The sequence below is a fragment of the Pempheris klunzingeri genome, chromosome 20, assembly GCF_042242105.1.
Source record: "Pempheris klunzingeri isolate RE-2024b chromosome 20, fPemKlu1.hap1, whole genome shotgun sequence".
NCBI classification, from domain to species: Eukaryota; Metazoa; Chordata; class Actinopteri; order Acropomatiformes; family Pempheridae; genus Pempheris; species Pempheris klunzingeri.
In genome coordinates, this window is record NC_092031.1 from 20,013,569 (window position 1) to 20,028,704 (window position 15,136).

Genomic DNA, 15,136 nt, shown 5'->3' on the forward strand with positions numbered 1-15,136 from the left:
TCAGCAACAATATCATCCTAAAATGAACCACGATCCAAGGAAATGACTGTCAACTAATGCATGTGGATGGAACAACGTGAGACTGTGAGATGCTTCGGGGCTCGTCCTACCTGGCTGTGAGTATGTGACGGCAGGTGGCTGTGGCGTTGTCGGCCGAGGTGAAGTTGCTGCTTCTTAAGCAGATTTCCTGCAGGGTGAACCCAAAGGCCAACAGGTAGGCACACACTGTCAGGCCAAACTTCAACACAAAACAGCCGAGGAAGTAGTTTTGGGTCTGCTCAAAGAAGACAACACGACAAGACAGTCCAACTGAGAGTCCGTTTTTAAATGAGATCTTTTTCAGCCTCCAGTCTATTGAGACAAATACAGACGAGTGGCATGAACTTGTTTTTAACCTCCAGTCAAATTCTTTGCTGTCCTCTGCATTCAAATGATTATACATATTATTATACATAGTGTACAGTGTGGTAGGTAAGTGAACTGGACTTGTTTTGACCACATAAACTACATTCACACGATGGTGGCAGATTGCCATCGGAGGAAACTAATCACATAGTTTTTGGGTTAATACTCAGACATGTGGACTGGAGGACCCAGGGATGGGATGGAGCCACAGGTGCCACGTTTGTCTCACCTTACAGATCAGCAGTAGATTTCAGAGATGTGACAGATGAGTAATCCTACCTTCCTCGGAATCGCATCTAGGTTCTTCCCCGTGGCGACTGTCATGACTGAACTGTCTGGTGGCTTCCCCAAAAGAGACACGCTGTCAACACAACACAAACAGGCTGTTGGTATGACCGTCAGCACAATACAGCAGGACACGGCAGTATGAATGTGTGTGTACCTTAGCAGTGGGCAGCTGAAGCAGGACAGCCACAGGATGTCCGTGGTGTTCATGGGAGGAGGAAGCTGAGCTAGACAGGCTAAGAACTGCAGAGGAATACAAAGGCATTTGGTTTATCTATTCTAGATTTTTACACAACAATCATAAGCCTCCATAAACATCCATCCATCTGTTCTGAGGTTGCGAGGGCTCCTCTCTCACCTGGATGATGACCAGGCTCAGCTGACACTGCAGCAGGAAGAGGAAGCACTTGCGGATGCCGTAGGTTGTGTGCCGCGCCTGCAACAGATTCATTCATGAATGCGACATCCCTCTCTGATTTACTGAGTGTGTGCCAGTGCTCGTGTGTCCTAACCTGCTCTATGAGCTTAACCATGCTGACGCTCTCTCCTTGGTGGAAGGTGACGGAACAGCCCAGACTGTTGAGCTGTCCGGAGAGCCTCAGAGGGGACAGACCCTCAACGTCTCCGTTAAATCCTCCTCCGGTGGCATAGCCGAACGTCTCCCACGAACACTGAGATGGGTACAGAGGGTCCAGAGCGATGCTGTGGAGGGAGGAGGTTCAAAGTTCACATATCATCACTCACTTAGACAACCATTGTAGGGCTGTCTATAGGAAGGACAACTTTTAAGGATCAGTACACCCAAATGACAAGAAAACATTTTCTCTCTCCCCTCTAGTAGTATCTAGCCAGGCACATAGTTTTGGTTTTACTATCTCTGACAAATTTGATAACGCAATGCTGTGTGGAAACACCAGTGGAGATGTGATGATGGCAACAAGCCAGCAGAGGTTTTTGTTGGTGAAGTAAACAGAAATCCAGAAATCAATACTGTCCATATCCTAATTATACAACATTACTTCCAAATGTAAAGAATGTTAATGAATGAATGCTAACGATGTAATACAGTAATACATCTATACCTGACGTCACTCTGTAGAAACAGGCGGCTATTGCGGAAATTGGCAGAGCTTCCCAGGCAGCATGTAACCTCTCTGTTCTCCTGCATGATCTTCATCATCTCACACATGGCTGTGAAGAACAAAAACACTGTAAGTGTCAACATTACTCTAAAGAAAGCACTGACCTTCTATCTAGGATAGAGTGAATGACTCAGATCGTCATTTCTGTTCATCTTATAGGCCTTATTGGTTGATTATCATGACTTCCTCATTAGAGTCTACTTCAGTCTTGAGCTGATGGGCTGATGAAGACAACGGGGAGACAAAAAGGTTTCCAAAAGAAGAGAGGAATTACACATAAGGAGGTTGGACACACACAAAGAAGACTCACTGTCAGGGGTGCAGTCGGTGAAGAGTGGCACCAAAAGAGGCACATTATCAATGTTCTTCAAATGAGGACGGACCTGGTGGATACCACGAGGTAGCTTGGCCTGAGAAAGAGCAGGAACAGAAAAAGAGGAACAGTAAAAAAGACAGAAACAACATGACAACAGAGACAACACATTCAGATTCAGAAAGCATCAGTCGGACGAATCGGTCTGTGCTGTACTGACGTTCCCCCCACAGTAAGGAGAGCAGAGCAGTGACTTCATTTGTTTTAATAAAGGCATTATTACCCTGTTGCAGTCCTCCAGAAAGCTGGGCACATCGCTGTCTGTGGGCTGGAAACTGGCCAGGTCAGAGTGGGCCTCTTCCTCTGGCAGCAGTGGACCTTCTGCTTCATCTCGAGAATCTGTGTCACATATGACTATAGGATCAAAATTGCTGCCATGGAATTAGAGATATCGTCCCGGTAACAACATTACACACAGTGCAACTCCACAGTTGTTATGCACGTAGCAGCTAATGGAGCCTTGAGCAGCTAGCCTCGAGCAGAAGTGATATGCGGGCCGAGGGCTTCTATTTTGGAAAATGTAAATGATCCAACATTGGCTCATTGGTCATAAGTTGTACTAAAACAGTTTAGTCTTGTTGCAGTGGAAAAGGAAGACTACCTTTCTCTTTGTTGCACGGAGTCAGGCCAGCTGCTGACAGCTGTATTCTGCTGATTTATGGTGTGACTGTGTATAAAGTAGTTAAACCAGCTCCACTTCCACCTCCAGCAGCTCCAACAGTAACATGCTGCTCTAACACTGATGCTTCACTGGTAATAATCTAATGATGTCATGTATAATAATATAACAGTCACAGGGTCTCTCCCTCAGAACCGCCTCTGACCACGTGATGGCTGCCCATGGCAGAAATCGAACATGTTTGTAGTTGTTCTGAACTGCTTCACTCAGACGCGTTGTCGAGTGTTTTAAGGAGCTTTGCTGAAAATGTCCGCTTTCTCTGTCCTTATATCTTGTAAAACTTATTCTACTAGTACTAAATGGTCATTTTCAGACAAGATTAAATATAAATGTCCGAAATAAATTAACCTGCAAGTTGCTCTGTAAGTCCAGAGAGCTCACAAACTAAAAACAATAACTTTGAGAAGAGTAGAGGAGTCATGTCGTGCACAGCTGTTGTAAATGGAACAAACCGAATATGAATAAGCATGGAGTTTGGTACCTTGGTTCAGGTCTTCATGCAGGGAGCCCTGACTGGGGCTGGATGGAGCTCCATCACAGGGACTGTCTCCGTTTGGAGTTAAGGAGATGTGACAGTTCCAACCTGTCTCTAAGCCCATCTTCTCTGCAAAAACCTGCATAGACACAAAACTAGTCACACAGACAAGTACTCACACTTTGCAAAATGTCACAAGCAGCATCAGACAAAGGGTTTCCAACACATCTTATGTTTTTTAATATTTTTCATTCATTACTGATGATTCTAACACCATAATGGAGTAGTTGCTTAGACAATGTAAGTTTCTCACAGAAAAAAGTAAAACCTTTTAAAATGTAAATGGTAGAAGAAACACTGTGCTAACAGCAGATTTAGGGACACATTTCATGTCCTTGGGAAAGAGTCCCATAAGTAGATCATTCTTGGAAAGATATCCAACTAGAAACCATCCCATGCTCATGTTTGCTCACCTTGCTGCGGAGCTCATCCTCCATGGAAAAGTAAACAAATCGAATACAAGCGGTGACCAGGGCATCAATGAGCCGCACTGTGTCCAGTCTCGCCTGGAACTGGGACGATACCATGCCCATGAAGATCTGCCCGCTGAGGGCCTGGACACAGTCCTCCCGCTCCACACCTTCACCTATACCTTCTGTGGATGGCACGGGGAAACACAATAAAAGACAAAGAGAACAAAAGTTGTGTCATTACTGTAGTATTACTTTAACATGGTGTTTAACATCCCTCTGCCAGTGTCTCATACCATCAGAGCTCCAGCTGTTCCGGCAGGAGGTGTGTTTGATGGGGGTGGTGGAGGGCAGCTCTACTCCAGAGAAGAGGAAGGGACCAGGAGCCAGCTCCACACACTTCCCATTCAACTGACTGGACAATGCCACTTGCATGGGTTTGTAGGCAAATGCTGAGCAGTAACCTGACAGACAGGCACGCTGGTAGAAGTCCAGGACCTTCTTTCTGAAAGAGTTGCATATGGAAAAGCTGCTAGAAATATGATATCATTAGGAAATGAACATTGTGAATATTGGTAGTGAAGTGGGAAAGAGACCTGTCTGAGCCTGAGAGGGGATAGATATCAGTTCCATCCCAGAAGTCAGTGCAGGCCTCCAGGATGAGGTCGGCTGAACCATGTGACAGCATCTGGACGTTATCTACAGGAGAGAGGGAAGAACATAAAAATGCCGGTGGTGTTGCACATAAAGTCACCGTTTATTGTACAAGTGGTCAACGTGAATCATTTAAACAATGACAAACAAAGCAAGTCGAATCGGCTGAGAAATAAACCCTCCCCAACTAAAACAAGTGACCCTATAAGATTTGTCCATGTGATCCGAGGAGGCACCGTGGTGGACTGTTCAGACTAAATCACTGCCACCCTGGCTGTTATATGCTGTGTCCCAGCTGATGGAACCGGCCCCGGGAGTCGAGGACTGGGTGGCGATGTCATCGACCAAAGTGCAAGTCACTGCTGAGAGGACGGAACGGCCCAGGAGGTCAGAGACAGAGCTACACCTGGGGACTCATGAACCTGGACCATACAAGCAGCTCAGCAGCACTGAAAAATGACTACGCCCATAACCCCCCGGCCTATAAATTCAAACCTATAGGTTTGTAACCTATTTGGCACACAAAACAAAAGTACACACAGGACAGGGATCTGCAAACACATTCTTATGTTATATCTCTAGGTTGAACTCCCGTGCCAGCAGAACCCAAAGAATAAGCTGCTGGTTGTGGTTGTACACTGCTCATAAAGATCAAGGGAACACTTAAATCACACATCGGATCTCAATGGAAACTACACATTCAAGATCAAAATCTTTACTTTATATTGTGTGATTTGTTGAGAACAAAAAGACGTAACAACAGTCAACAGAAACTGAGGGCTGGATTCAGAATCACACCAAAAATCCAAGTAAGTCTCCAGAATCTTTCACGTCTGCCACATGTGCTCAGTGTGACCCTGCTTTCATCTGTGAAGAGGACGGGGTACCAATGGCTGACCTGCCAGTTCTGGTGTTCTCTGGGAAATGCCAGTGGAGCTGCACGGTGCTGGGCTGTGAGCACAGGTCCCACTAGAGGACATAGGGCCCTCATGGTCGACTTTGGTCAGAAACATGCACACTCTGACAGCGCTCCTCCTGTTCCTCCTCACACAAAAGGAGCAGATACCGGTCCTGCTGCTGGGGTGATGCCCTTCTACAGCCCTGTCCAGCTCTCCATGCTCCTGAGACTGTGCTGGGAGACACAGCAAACCTTCTTGCGACAGTACGTATGGTCCTCCAGTGCACCTGTTGCCACTTTCATTTGCACCAAAACAGGTTAAACTGATTCACATCGCTTTGCTTCCTTACTGGACAGATTAATGTCCCTGAAGTTTAACTGACTTGGTTTTATACTGTGATGAATAAGTGCACCCTTAATCTTTTGGAGCAGTGTACATACGTGAAAGGAACCCTAGGGGCTTATGGTCAGTGTAGACTATTATGGGCAGACAGCTGGACCCCGTGTATACCTCAGACCTTAAGGAATCTCTTTTTCAATGGTGGAGTGACTCATTTGGTTTTTGTTGAACTTGTAGCTGACTGGGTGATCTATCCCATCCACCTCCTGTTACAAAAACCTAACTATATACCTCTGGGACTAATTCATAAACACACAGGATCACTTTTACTTTGGTGCACGGTACTCTCCTCTAGAGGGAGTGCTGAGACTGCCTCTTGGGCTTTGCCATGGATCTTGCACTGCAACAGCAGAGCCCACTCATCTGGTGGCCAGTGTAGAGGCACCAAAATATGAATCCACTTCAGTTTCTCTGAATAATGGCACCAAAGATATCGGGTTACTAATGTCAAACAATTTATGAGGTAAACCAGCAGAAAGTGAGGGCTCACTTCCTGTCAGGGAACGCCTCCTGTGTGTGAGCTTCTCTCTGAAAATCTAGCTTCAATTTCTATTCTTTTAACTTGCAATTGAAAATCTAGTTGTGCTTGCCAGGCTGGTGCCTTTTCCTGGGCCTCTAGTTGGAGGCATGCTGGGCGCACTTTTAAACGGGCCTCATCATGAGAACCCGAAGAAAAAGATGACAGGGGATCATAACGAGGCACAATGACCGGTGTTTTAAACCGCCCACCTACCTTCATATCAGTCCCCTGCCGCACCAGGCGTTTCTCCCCCGCCAAGATTATGGCTACCCTCTACCTCACTAAGGGTGCTGTGGTCCTGCACAGCTGGTTCAGGAGGCAGCACATCAAAAATCCCCATTTCTACAAGTTTGCCAATGACCTGAACCGTAATCTCTTTTTTTCAATGACTGTTTAGAGACTGAGATACTAAAGTGGTCAGCAACAAGTGTTCTTAAATGTAAGAAGAAAAGAGTTAGCTCTTATTCTATTGAAGTGAGTGGACTCACTGGAGGAAGAGTCTCGTACAAACAGGGAGATCAGGTGGGACATGGGAGGCTGGCGTTTGATGAAGTAATGAAGGCGACGGGAAGAGAACTCCTTGGCCTTCTCTCCAGATGGCAGCTGGTACAAAGCCAAGTGGTTCTCCTGTTTAAACAGCTCTCTTGCACCAGGAGTGAACCCTGATATACACACAGACAAAGAAAAGACACAGGTTGTTGTCTGATAGATTAACGGTTCATTCAATCTAGCACTGAAAAGCTATTTTTATGTTCAGTTCAGTTGATATCAAAGACGTTTTTAAATGACATGCATCCTTGGTTTGTACATTTGACCATCTAATAGAAGGAAGCTAGTGTTCTTTTTATATCAACCTAGGAGCATTACTTAGTCACAAGAAGGGACATTTAGGCACCACTTTAGCAATGAAGAATAACGTCAAGGTTCATTTTAAATACACAGTATGTAGTTTCTGCCACAATGGGTCTCTAATCTAAATAAGAAAAGATCCAGTTTGTTGATTCTATGAAGCGGCATGGGCCTGGGCCGTGAGGGGATATAACACTGTGTATTATCAAGTGATGAATTCCTGAATTTAAGTTGGGTTGAGTTAGTTTCTACTAAAAATAAAAGACAACATACCACTTTCTGCATTTTTCAAACTAAAAGCCAAACTAAGGGGCAAACCAGGTCATGGTATAAAGAGGTTGCTCTGAACCATCCTGACGTATAAAATATAAAACATGCTCACCTATGAGCCTGGAGAGCTCGCACAGCCCCCAGGGGACATAGACAGGCAGCACGGTGCCGTGGCTCTCCTGCAGAGCCAGGTTGGACAGGTGGTCAGAGAAGCGGCAGAGCTGCTGGGTGACACTGGCATTGCAGAGGTTCAGCATGATGTTGAGGCCCAGTGGCTTGAGGGAGGGCAGGTGGCACTGCCAGGAGAGGTCGTCGAACTGAATGCTGGCTGGGTTCTGTTGGTCCTGCGACAGGCTCAGCATTTCCAGGTGGTAGTCACACACAAAGTCCTCAGCCTCTGCCTCCAGGCAACCCATTGGGAAGTCCTGGAGACATACGGAACAATAATGAAAAGACACACTACATCACATCACAGCATGCATCTTGATGTCAAATCCAACTTTCCTTACTATTCCATGCACTTGAGAGGTTTCACATCCAGTCTTTACCTGAGCCTGGTCGTCCTCGCCTCCCTCAGTGTCATGGCTGAAGCTCACATTGGATCCAGAATGGTGTTTGGTGCGAGAGTGCACGGGCTGGCAGGAGCGCAGCAGCCGGAGATTGTCAGACGAGCGAGCAGTACCATGTGACGTCTCGCTAGGCTCGGGCCCCTCCCCTAGTTGGGTGGAAGACTCTGGTAGACAGAGCAGAGCCTCCCCCTCCTGGGCCTGTACAGTGGTCACAACTAGTAAGGAGGTGATATCACACTGTGTCCTATCAGGTGATGAATTCCTGAATTTAAGTTGGGTCCAGTTACGTACCATAGCAAGTCAAGCTGAATGAACCAAACCTACAACCAGGCTGCTAGGGAGGCTATAAGCTGCCTAAAAAAAAAAAAACACACACACACACCTCATCTCTGTCATCGTCCGTCTCCATTCGGCAGTAGGAATTGACAGACAGGTCGTCTCTGAGATCATCCTGGCTGTTATGAGGTGGCTCAACCCGTCCACTGAAGAACAGCACAGTCTCTGGACTAGGGTTAGGCCACGACAGGATGCCCTGCTTGTCCACACAGCACAGCACCTACATACACAGAGGAGATTTACAGCATACACAGACATGTACTAACAAGTCTATGAATTGGTTCCCAAATACATGGATGTAGGTAAATTACCCGTTTTTGTACACCTTAAAACTGTAATCCCTAAGATTTCAGTCAAAGATGATTTAGTCACTGGTCGTTTTAATTCCAGTATAGGAGCGGCGGACCCCGCCACTAACATTGTCAACTATTACATACGGAGGTAATTCCAGAATACAAATGAAAAGTAGCTGGGAAAACCTTTAACAACAACCACTGCAGCATTTTATCAAATTCTCATGTGGATCTTTTGGCAATTATACTTGGTAAAAGCATTTGTTCCATTATTTTGTTAAATGTGTACCTAGAGCTTAAGTTTCAGAAAATAATCATGAATGAAATTACAATTAGGTACCTTCCCCCAGTCATTTAGCCCCATAATACTCACAGTAACAGATCCCAGAGTGTGTAAAAGGCTGGAAGTATAACAGAGTGTCTGAGACTCCCCCTTCAAGATGGCAACCAGGTGCCTCCACACACAACGCAGCATCTCCTGCAGTCATGAACACACACACGAAAAAAACACACATGTACAGATTAAGTTAGAAAACTGCTTTCTACTACATACCAGAGGATGGAGATGAGTCACACACAAAATTCAAATGAAATTCAACAATATATGAGTAACACGACATACGTAACATGTCGTACATAAACAGATACTGATTTAAACAGGTAGTAAGAACAACACTGAGTGAGCAGCTCAGCCTAAAAGCCTGAAAACAGCTACAGGAACAAAGACATCTTTATCAGCTCAGTGACTGGGCTATAAAGAAACAGAAAAGAGCTTCTATACTACAATACTAGTGGCACAAGGCAAGGAGGTGAAGCCTAGTGGAAGCTGCTCTGTGAGCTTCGTGACTGGTCCAGAACACACCCATGCACATTTTGACTATTTTGAATGGAATCCATGACAACTGGCTCAACAAGAGATGGGCCAAAAACAATCACAACCTGCCCCTCCTTGCCTTCTCTCTTTATCAGGCATTAAAAAATGAGCCTTCAGCTCTCTGGTCGAGGCTGCTGGACTTAAGAATCATGTACGTTAGAGGTGTAACACAAAGCTACGTTCTATATCCAACAGTTGAAAAATCACCTCGATTATTTTGATACCATAAAATGTCTGAGTCTGATGATTATGAAACTGAAGTGTCTTTTTTTATTTAATATCTAAACTGATTCAGTTTTATCCTACATAGACACTAGATGCAACAGTGTCCCTCAAAGGAGTACTTTACAAATCATATTACTGTACAAATATTAGTGCATCTCTCTGTTCATACACAAAAAATGGAGTTGTGTTCAGTTATCTCTCTAATGCACATACATGAGGCCAAGATGATCATTTTAACAAGCTAAAATCACACAGCAACACTACTTTGTATCACTCCTCAGTCATTCGACTTTGTAATTTCATTTGAAGTAACTAGAAAGTGTTCCAAATGATTGAGGTAAATTAACAATCTGTAGCAAGTACCAATAAGGAGCATGCTGGATGTCCAGTCAGTGCCCAGCAGGGACAAAGTTTTAAAACAGCTGAAAATCTAAATTTGTTCAAATCAAAAGCATTCACAGTACATCTTAAAAGGATAACCAGCAATACATTGAGTGACTATTAACAACTGATTTGACAAAATTTGATTTTGTGCCGTTTCCAGAGAAGTAAGGAAAGGATACAAGCAAAGGAAACCCTGAAATTACCAACATAGGGCCATATTTGGGCTGATTTCCAGTCATGCAGTGCAGGCAGACAAGCAGAGGTGAAAGGTCAGGCACAGATTCAAGTGAAAGTCTCTCTCAGGATCATCTCTTCCCTAAACTCTTGCTTTCCTTTGAGTACTAACAGCCCAGCAAACATGGAAGGCAATGATTGAGTTTGGTCAGGAGCTGTGAGAGGTTGTGGGAACAGAAGTTGTATCCTTGAGGTGAGAAAATGATCTTAAAGTGACATGACTGACTGTTGAGATAACATTTCAAAGATGGTTGGAGGCGTCTGAGGGTAAACTTACATCCAGAGGTGTTCGGTCAAGACGTGTTGACTGACAATCCACAGATGAAGAGTGACCAAAACCAAAGAGTGAAAGGAGAGAAAATATGTCGTGCAATTATGAATAAAAAACTGAAAGCAAAGCAAAGTGTTTGTATTAAAGCAAAAAAATATGGAGGATCAGAGAGGTGGTCTGAATCAGAAGATGTCCATAAAATTTCCATGGTGAAGAAATCAGACTTAATGAAGATTGAGGGACAGGGGGTGGAGGTGGGAGAGTAGCGAGAGCCGTGTACGGGGATTCCAGAGAGGGAGTTGCAAAGGGCGAGCTAGCGAGTGAAGACAGGCGGGGGTAAAGTGGAGTTGGGAGCCAAGCGATTGGAGGGGGAAGGGGAGCGAGACAGCGAGAGGTTATACCTGGGAGGAAACCACTTCGGTGTAGCTGCTTAGAGTGTCCTCAGAGAACTTAGCAAGCTGGGGCGAGAGAAGAATCTAGTTAAAACACAGAGGGAGACCCTCGCTGCGTCTCCTCTGTGTGTGTGTGTCAGTGTGTGTGTGTGTGTGTGTGTGTGTGTGTGTGTGTCAGTGTGTGTGTGTGTATTCGGTTTAGACTGATATGACATATGACATCACTATATCTGAATTAAAGATGTCAATGGCCAGCATGAAAATCCTCTGAAACAGCATACAGTACAGTCAGTAAACATTTAGACAACAACAAATATTTGGCTTTTGTTGTCTGTACACCACCACAACACATCTTGATGTGACAGTCCTCACGTTCATTTTGACTGAAGAGTGAAGGAATTGGAGTATATTTCATACACAGCCAAAGGTCTTAAAATTAGGGGACTCTGCACAATAAAGGTGTGACATTGTTCACTCCCCCTGCAGAATCCCCTACAAGTGAAAGTCAGCATTTTGCCACAATCACAGTAGTGATTGCCAGTGCAGGGCAGCACAGAGCCAAATGTGGTGCCGTCTAAATACTTCCAGATCGCACTGTATATGGAATTGGATCTCTCCTGCTGTCCATCACACATTGTTCAGATGGCCTGTGTTTCAGTGTCCATTTGCATGTGAGCTGTGCAGTGTTTTCACCGTCTTTATGATGTTTCAACAGAGTGCTTCATATCAGTGAAGCGTAATATCGTGGTTCAAGTCAAAGGCATAAATATATCACTGCTAGTCATAGTCATTATTAAAGAGTCTGGTTCAGTGTTTGCACTTATCCACCATAGAGGTGATTCTATTACAATGCAATTGCAGTGAGTCTGTTTTAGCAGTTAGAGCTGATTTCATGAGACCATATAAAAAGAATGAATTTGGTTGAAGAATGAATTACTAGTAGTGGCAGCAAAACTTAGTATTTAAATGAAAATAATAAGTTGTGCTACAATGTTCAAACAACGATCTGCAGTGATTCAGTGAGTCTAAGTGCTCCTTAGTACATGTGCACTGAAAGGTCAGAGCTGAGTCAGAGTCATTAAGGCCTGTATAACATTCAGCATTTAATATGCACTTAATGAACACACTGTTACATAGCAATAAACAGGTATTATCAGTCTAACCCTTAAGTGTACGTGTGCCTGAAAATAATATCACAAAGTTATAACTGCATTTGTGTGTGTGTGTGTGTGTGTGTGTGTGTGTGTGTGTGTGTGTGTGTGTGTGTGCGCGCGTGTGTGTGCGTGTCTCACCAGACCAGCTGGTGATGCACGGTTGAACTCAGCGAGAACCCTGGCCTCTCCGAAGGCATTCAACAGCACCCACATGACAGGGAAGAGCAAGGGCAAGATGGGCAGAACACCCATCAACTGCAAACACAATTATGCAGCGTTTATTACCGCCATAAAGTGGAAAGGTTTGACTTTTGAGTGCTTCTCAAATGATTCTTATTCATGTCAGCAGGTCAACTGGATTCATACATTCAAACAAATTGACTTTTTTTTTAGCAACACATTACTGGTTTTGAGGAACTGTACCTGAAGTTGAAAGAAATTGTAGCAAGCAGGGGTGAGACTGGGTGCATCACAAAAATAGCGAGTAGTATTCACTAGCAGGAATGCCGCCTAAAGAGAAAGATCATAAAGATGCCAGTGAGGCAACACATCACATGTGGGCTGCTGTAAATAGAGAGGGTTGGAAGTCATTTCAGATACACTGCAGAGTCACTTTAATAACTGCACATTAACTGCTCACCAGCACGACGGGACAGACTAGCTTGGTGATAACCGACTGCACTGTAAACCTCTCATTATCTAGCACCGTGATTGGTCGAGCCAATGCCAACTCCAAACTGTTCCTGTTGGAAAAAAAAGAGGGACAAAAAGATGTAAGTGAAGTAACCTGTGTTTTCTATCCTCCTCATAAGGCGCTGATAACATCAGGTGCTGCTGTTGAGTGCAAATTCCCGACCTGACTGAGTCCAGTACTGGGGTCCGGACAACTCTGAAGAGACGGTGTTGCTGGGGACTCTGGGGTCCTCTCTTTTCATCGGCCCGTGGGGAAGGAGGAGGGGAGAACGGGGGGAATAAATCTCCTGGCTCCAACACAACGTGCTCATCATCCTGAGGAAAAGAGAAATAGATTAAGCTGGTTGAGCAACTTAGTTTTACTGACTAATTTACTGTGCTTTTAATTGCTGATACGTTTAGGTTTCTGTAACGTTTATTGAAAGGACAATAACAGAATATGACTCTTTCTGTACCAGCACCAGTATATAAATTCAAAGAATGTCTAAAGCAAATTGCTCATAACTTTGACTTTCTAATAAATCAAACTTATTTTCCAAAAAAATATAAATATCAAACAGCACACAGTGTTGCAGTTGTGTTTTTCTTTTATTTTGGGGATTTATATTTCATAAATCCAAACTCAGTCAGACACAGGCTCTTACCAGTGTGCATTTAGGGACAGACAAAGTCTTTGAGTGAGTCTTTAAGTGAAAGCCGAATTACTGATACTGATACAGCAAATTCCAATATATTTAATATGAACATAGGTGTATTTGTTTAATGACATAGTGGAAGTGGTAAGAGTAGCTTCCTCCACTGGCACAGTGGCAAATTCAGTTAATTCAACACAAAACCACATCTGACTTCCTCTGTATCTCAAAACAAGTGTGCACATGTTCATGTACTGGAGGTGTACTTTGCCTCAGCATTATTTATGAAGACTGACCTTAATGCCTCTGAGGGAAGCAAACGCCTCTTGGCCAGGTCTCAGAGCAATGATGTCTCCTTCCACTAGCAGACTAACAGGCAGGTTAACTAACTGAGAGTCCCGGTAGGTCCAGTGAAGTGACCACGATGGAGATGTGGGTGTGTACAGATCAGGGTACAGAGATGGAGACCACCGTGCTTCACCCACACACCCTGACAGGTAGTCTGGAGCAACAGGCAAAGGAAACGAGATGCAGTTAGAGAGAGGAACATCAAAAGATGGAGTATGAATATGGTGATGGTGAATGTCACGTTATTACTTCCTTAATAATATGATTTCCCCTACACAGCACTACAGCTTTGGTTAAGGTCAGCTGACAGGTTTGTGCTCCATTTTAATTCTCCTTGACCTCAGCTCAGCACTCAACATAGTCGAACATAATGTCTTAACCAGCCATCTGAAGAATATGCTAGTATCAATGATGTGGCTCTGGATTGGTTTATTATACAGGTCCTTCTCTGTAATGATTAGAGATGCCTCCTCCTCCTCCTGTGCTCCTCTCTTTTGGGGTCCAAAAGAGGGTCCATTTTGGGTCCCCTCTTAGTCACCATATGCATTGTTCCCCTGGGGCAAATCCTGCATAAACATACAATCAATTTCCATCGCTGCACAGAAGACACACAGCTGTGTGTCCTGTTAAAGCCTGGTACCACTGATATTTCCTGCATTAGTCCTGCCTTGCTGAAGTTAATAGCAGTGGAAAGACTCCAAATCCAAAGTTATTCTAATCACCCATGTGGCTCCTGTGTCACCTACCGGTCCTCGTCTGTTCGGAAAGAGACCCATAACCTAGGTGTTATCTTTGACTCTAAGTTGTCTTTTGATGCTAAAGTGAATAAGGTGGTGCAATCCTACTTTGACATACTTGGTCAGCAGATCAGGTCATTCCTCTCCCCTGCAGACTTCCATGCCTTTATCTCTTCCAGATTTGACTATTGCAACACACTTTACTCTGGAATCAGCAGGCAAAACATACAAAGACTGCTGTTGATACAGAACGCTGCTGCCAGGCTTTTAATAAAAACCAGTTTCTAAAAGACACCACGAGAAGTGTCCAGATCACACCCAGCCTTGCTGCCCTTCACTGGTTACCTGTGAATTTTAGAATTGATTTTTAGACTTTACTGCTTGGTTTTAAAGCATTGCAGGGCCCTACTGATGGTTCCAAAATCTCAACTTCCCCTCAGCTGTAGAACTCCCTGCCTGGAGATTTCAGGCAGGCAAACTCAGTCTCCTCTTTTTACCTCCTCTTAAGACTCACTTATGTTATGTTCTTAATTGTTGGTATTTCTTGTACTTTAAAAAAAAAATCTCATATAAA

At 44.3% G+C, this 15,136-nt stretch overlaps 1 protein-coding gene across 3 annotated transcripts in view; it reads right to left on the minus strand.

Moving 5' to 3' along the window:
- tmem94 (transmembrane protein 94) overlaps positions 1–15,136 on the minus strand; it is a 28,804-nt gene that overhangs the window by 3,992 nt on the left and 9,676 nt on the right. For all 3 annotated transcript variants that reach the window (XM_070851658.1, XM_070851659.1, XM_070851657.1), the window contains 23 exons: positions 13,774–13,979; positions 13,009–13,160; positions 12,793–12,895; positions 12,576–12,662; positions 12,291–12,407; positions 11,008–11,064; positions 8,992–9,096; positions 8,372–8,545; positions 7,969–8,187; positions 7,533–7,845; positions 6,790–6,963; positions 4,426–4,528; positions 4,126–4,334; positions 3,833–4,014; positions 3,366–3,498; positions 2,429–2,544; positions 2,143–2,242; positions 1,773–1,881; positions 1,203–1,392; positions 1,049–1,126; positions 848–933; positions 685–766; positions 111–274 (listed from right to left, as the gene is read on the minus strand). In XM_070851658.1, coding sequence (XP_070707759.1) covers positions 111–274; positions 685–766; positions 848–933; positions 1,049–1,126; positions 1,203–1,392; positions 1,773–1,881; positions 2,143–2,242; positions 2,429–2,544; positions 3,366–3,498; positions 3,833–4,014; positions 4,126–4,334; positions 4,426–4,528; positions 6,790–6,963; positions 7,533–7,845; positions 7,969–8,187; positions 8,372–8,545; positions 8,992–9,096; positions 11,008–11,064; positions 12,291–12,407; positions 12,576–12,662; positions 12,793–12,895; positions 13,009–13,160; positions 13,774–13,979 — 3,259 coding nt within the window. The remainder of the gene's footprint in view (positions 1–110; positions 275–684; positions 767–847; positions 934–1,048; positions 1,127–1,202; positions 1,393–1,772; positions 1,882–2,142; positions 2,243–2,428; positions 2,545–3,365; positions 3,499–3,832; positions 4,015–4,125; positions 4,335–4,425; positions 4,529–6,789; positions 6,964–7,532; positions 7,846–7,968; positions 8,188–8,371; positions 8,546–8,991; positions 9,097–11,007; positions 11,065–12,290; positions 12,408–12,575; positions 12,663–12,792; positions 12,896–13,008; positions 13,161–13,773; positions 13,980–15,136) is intronic.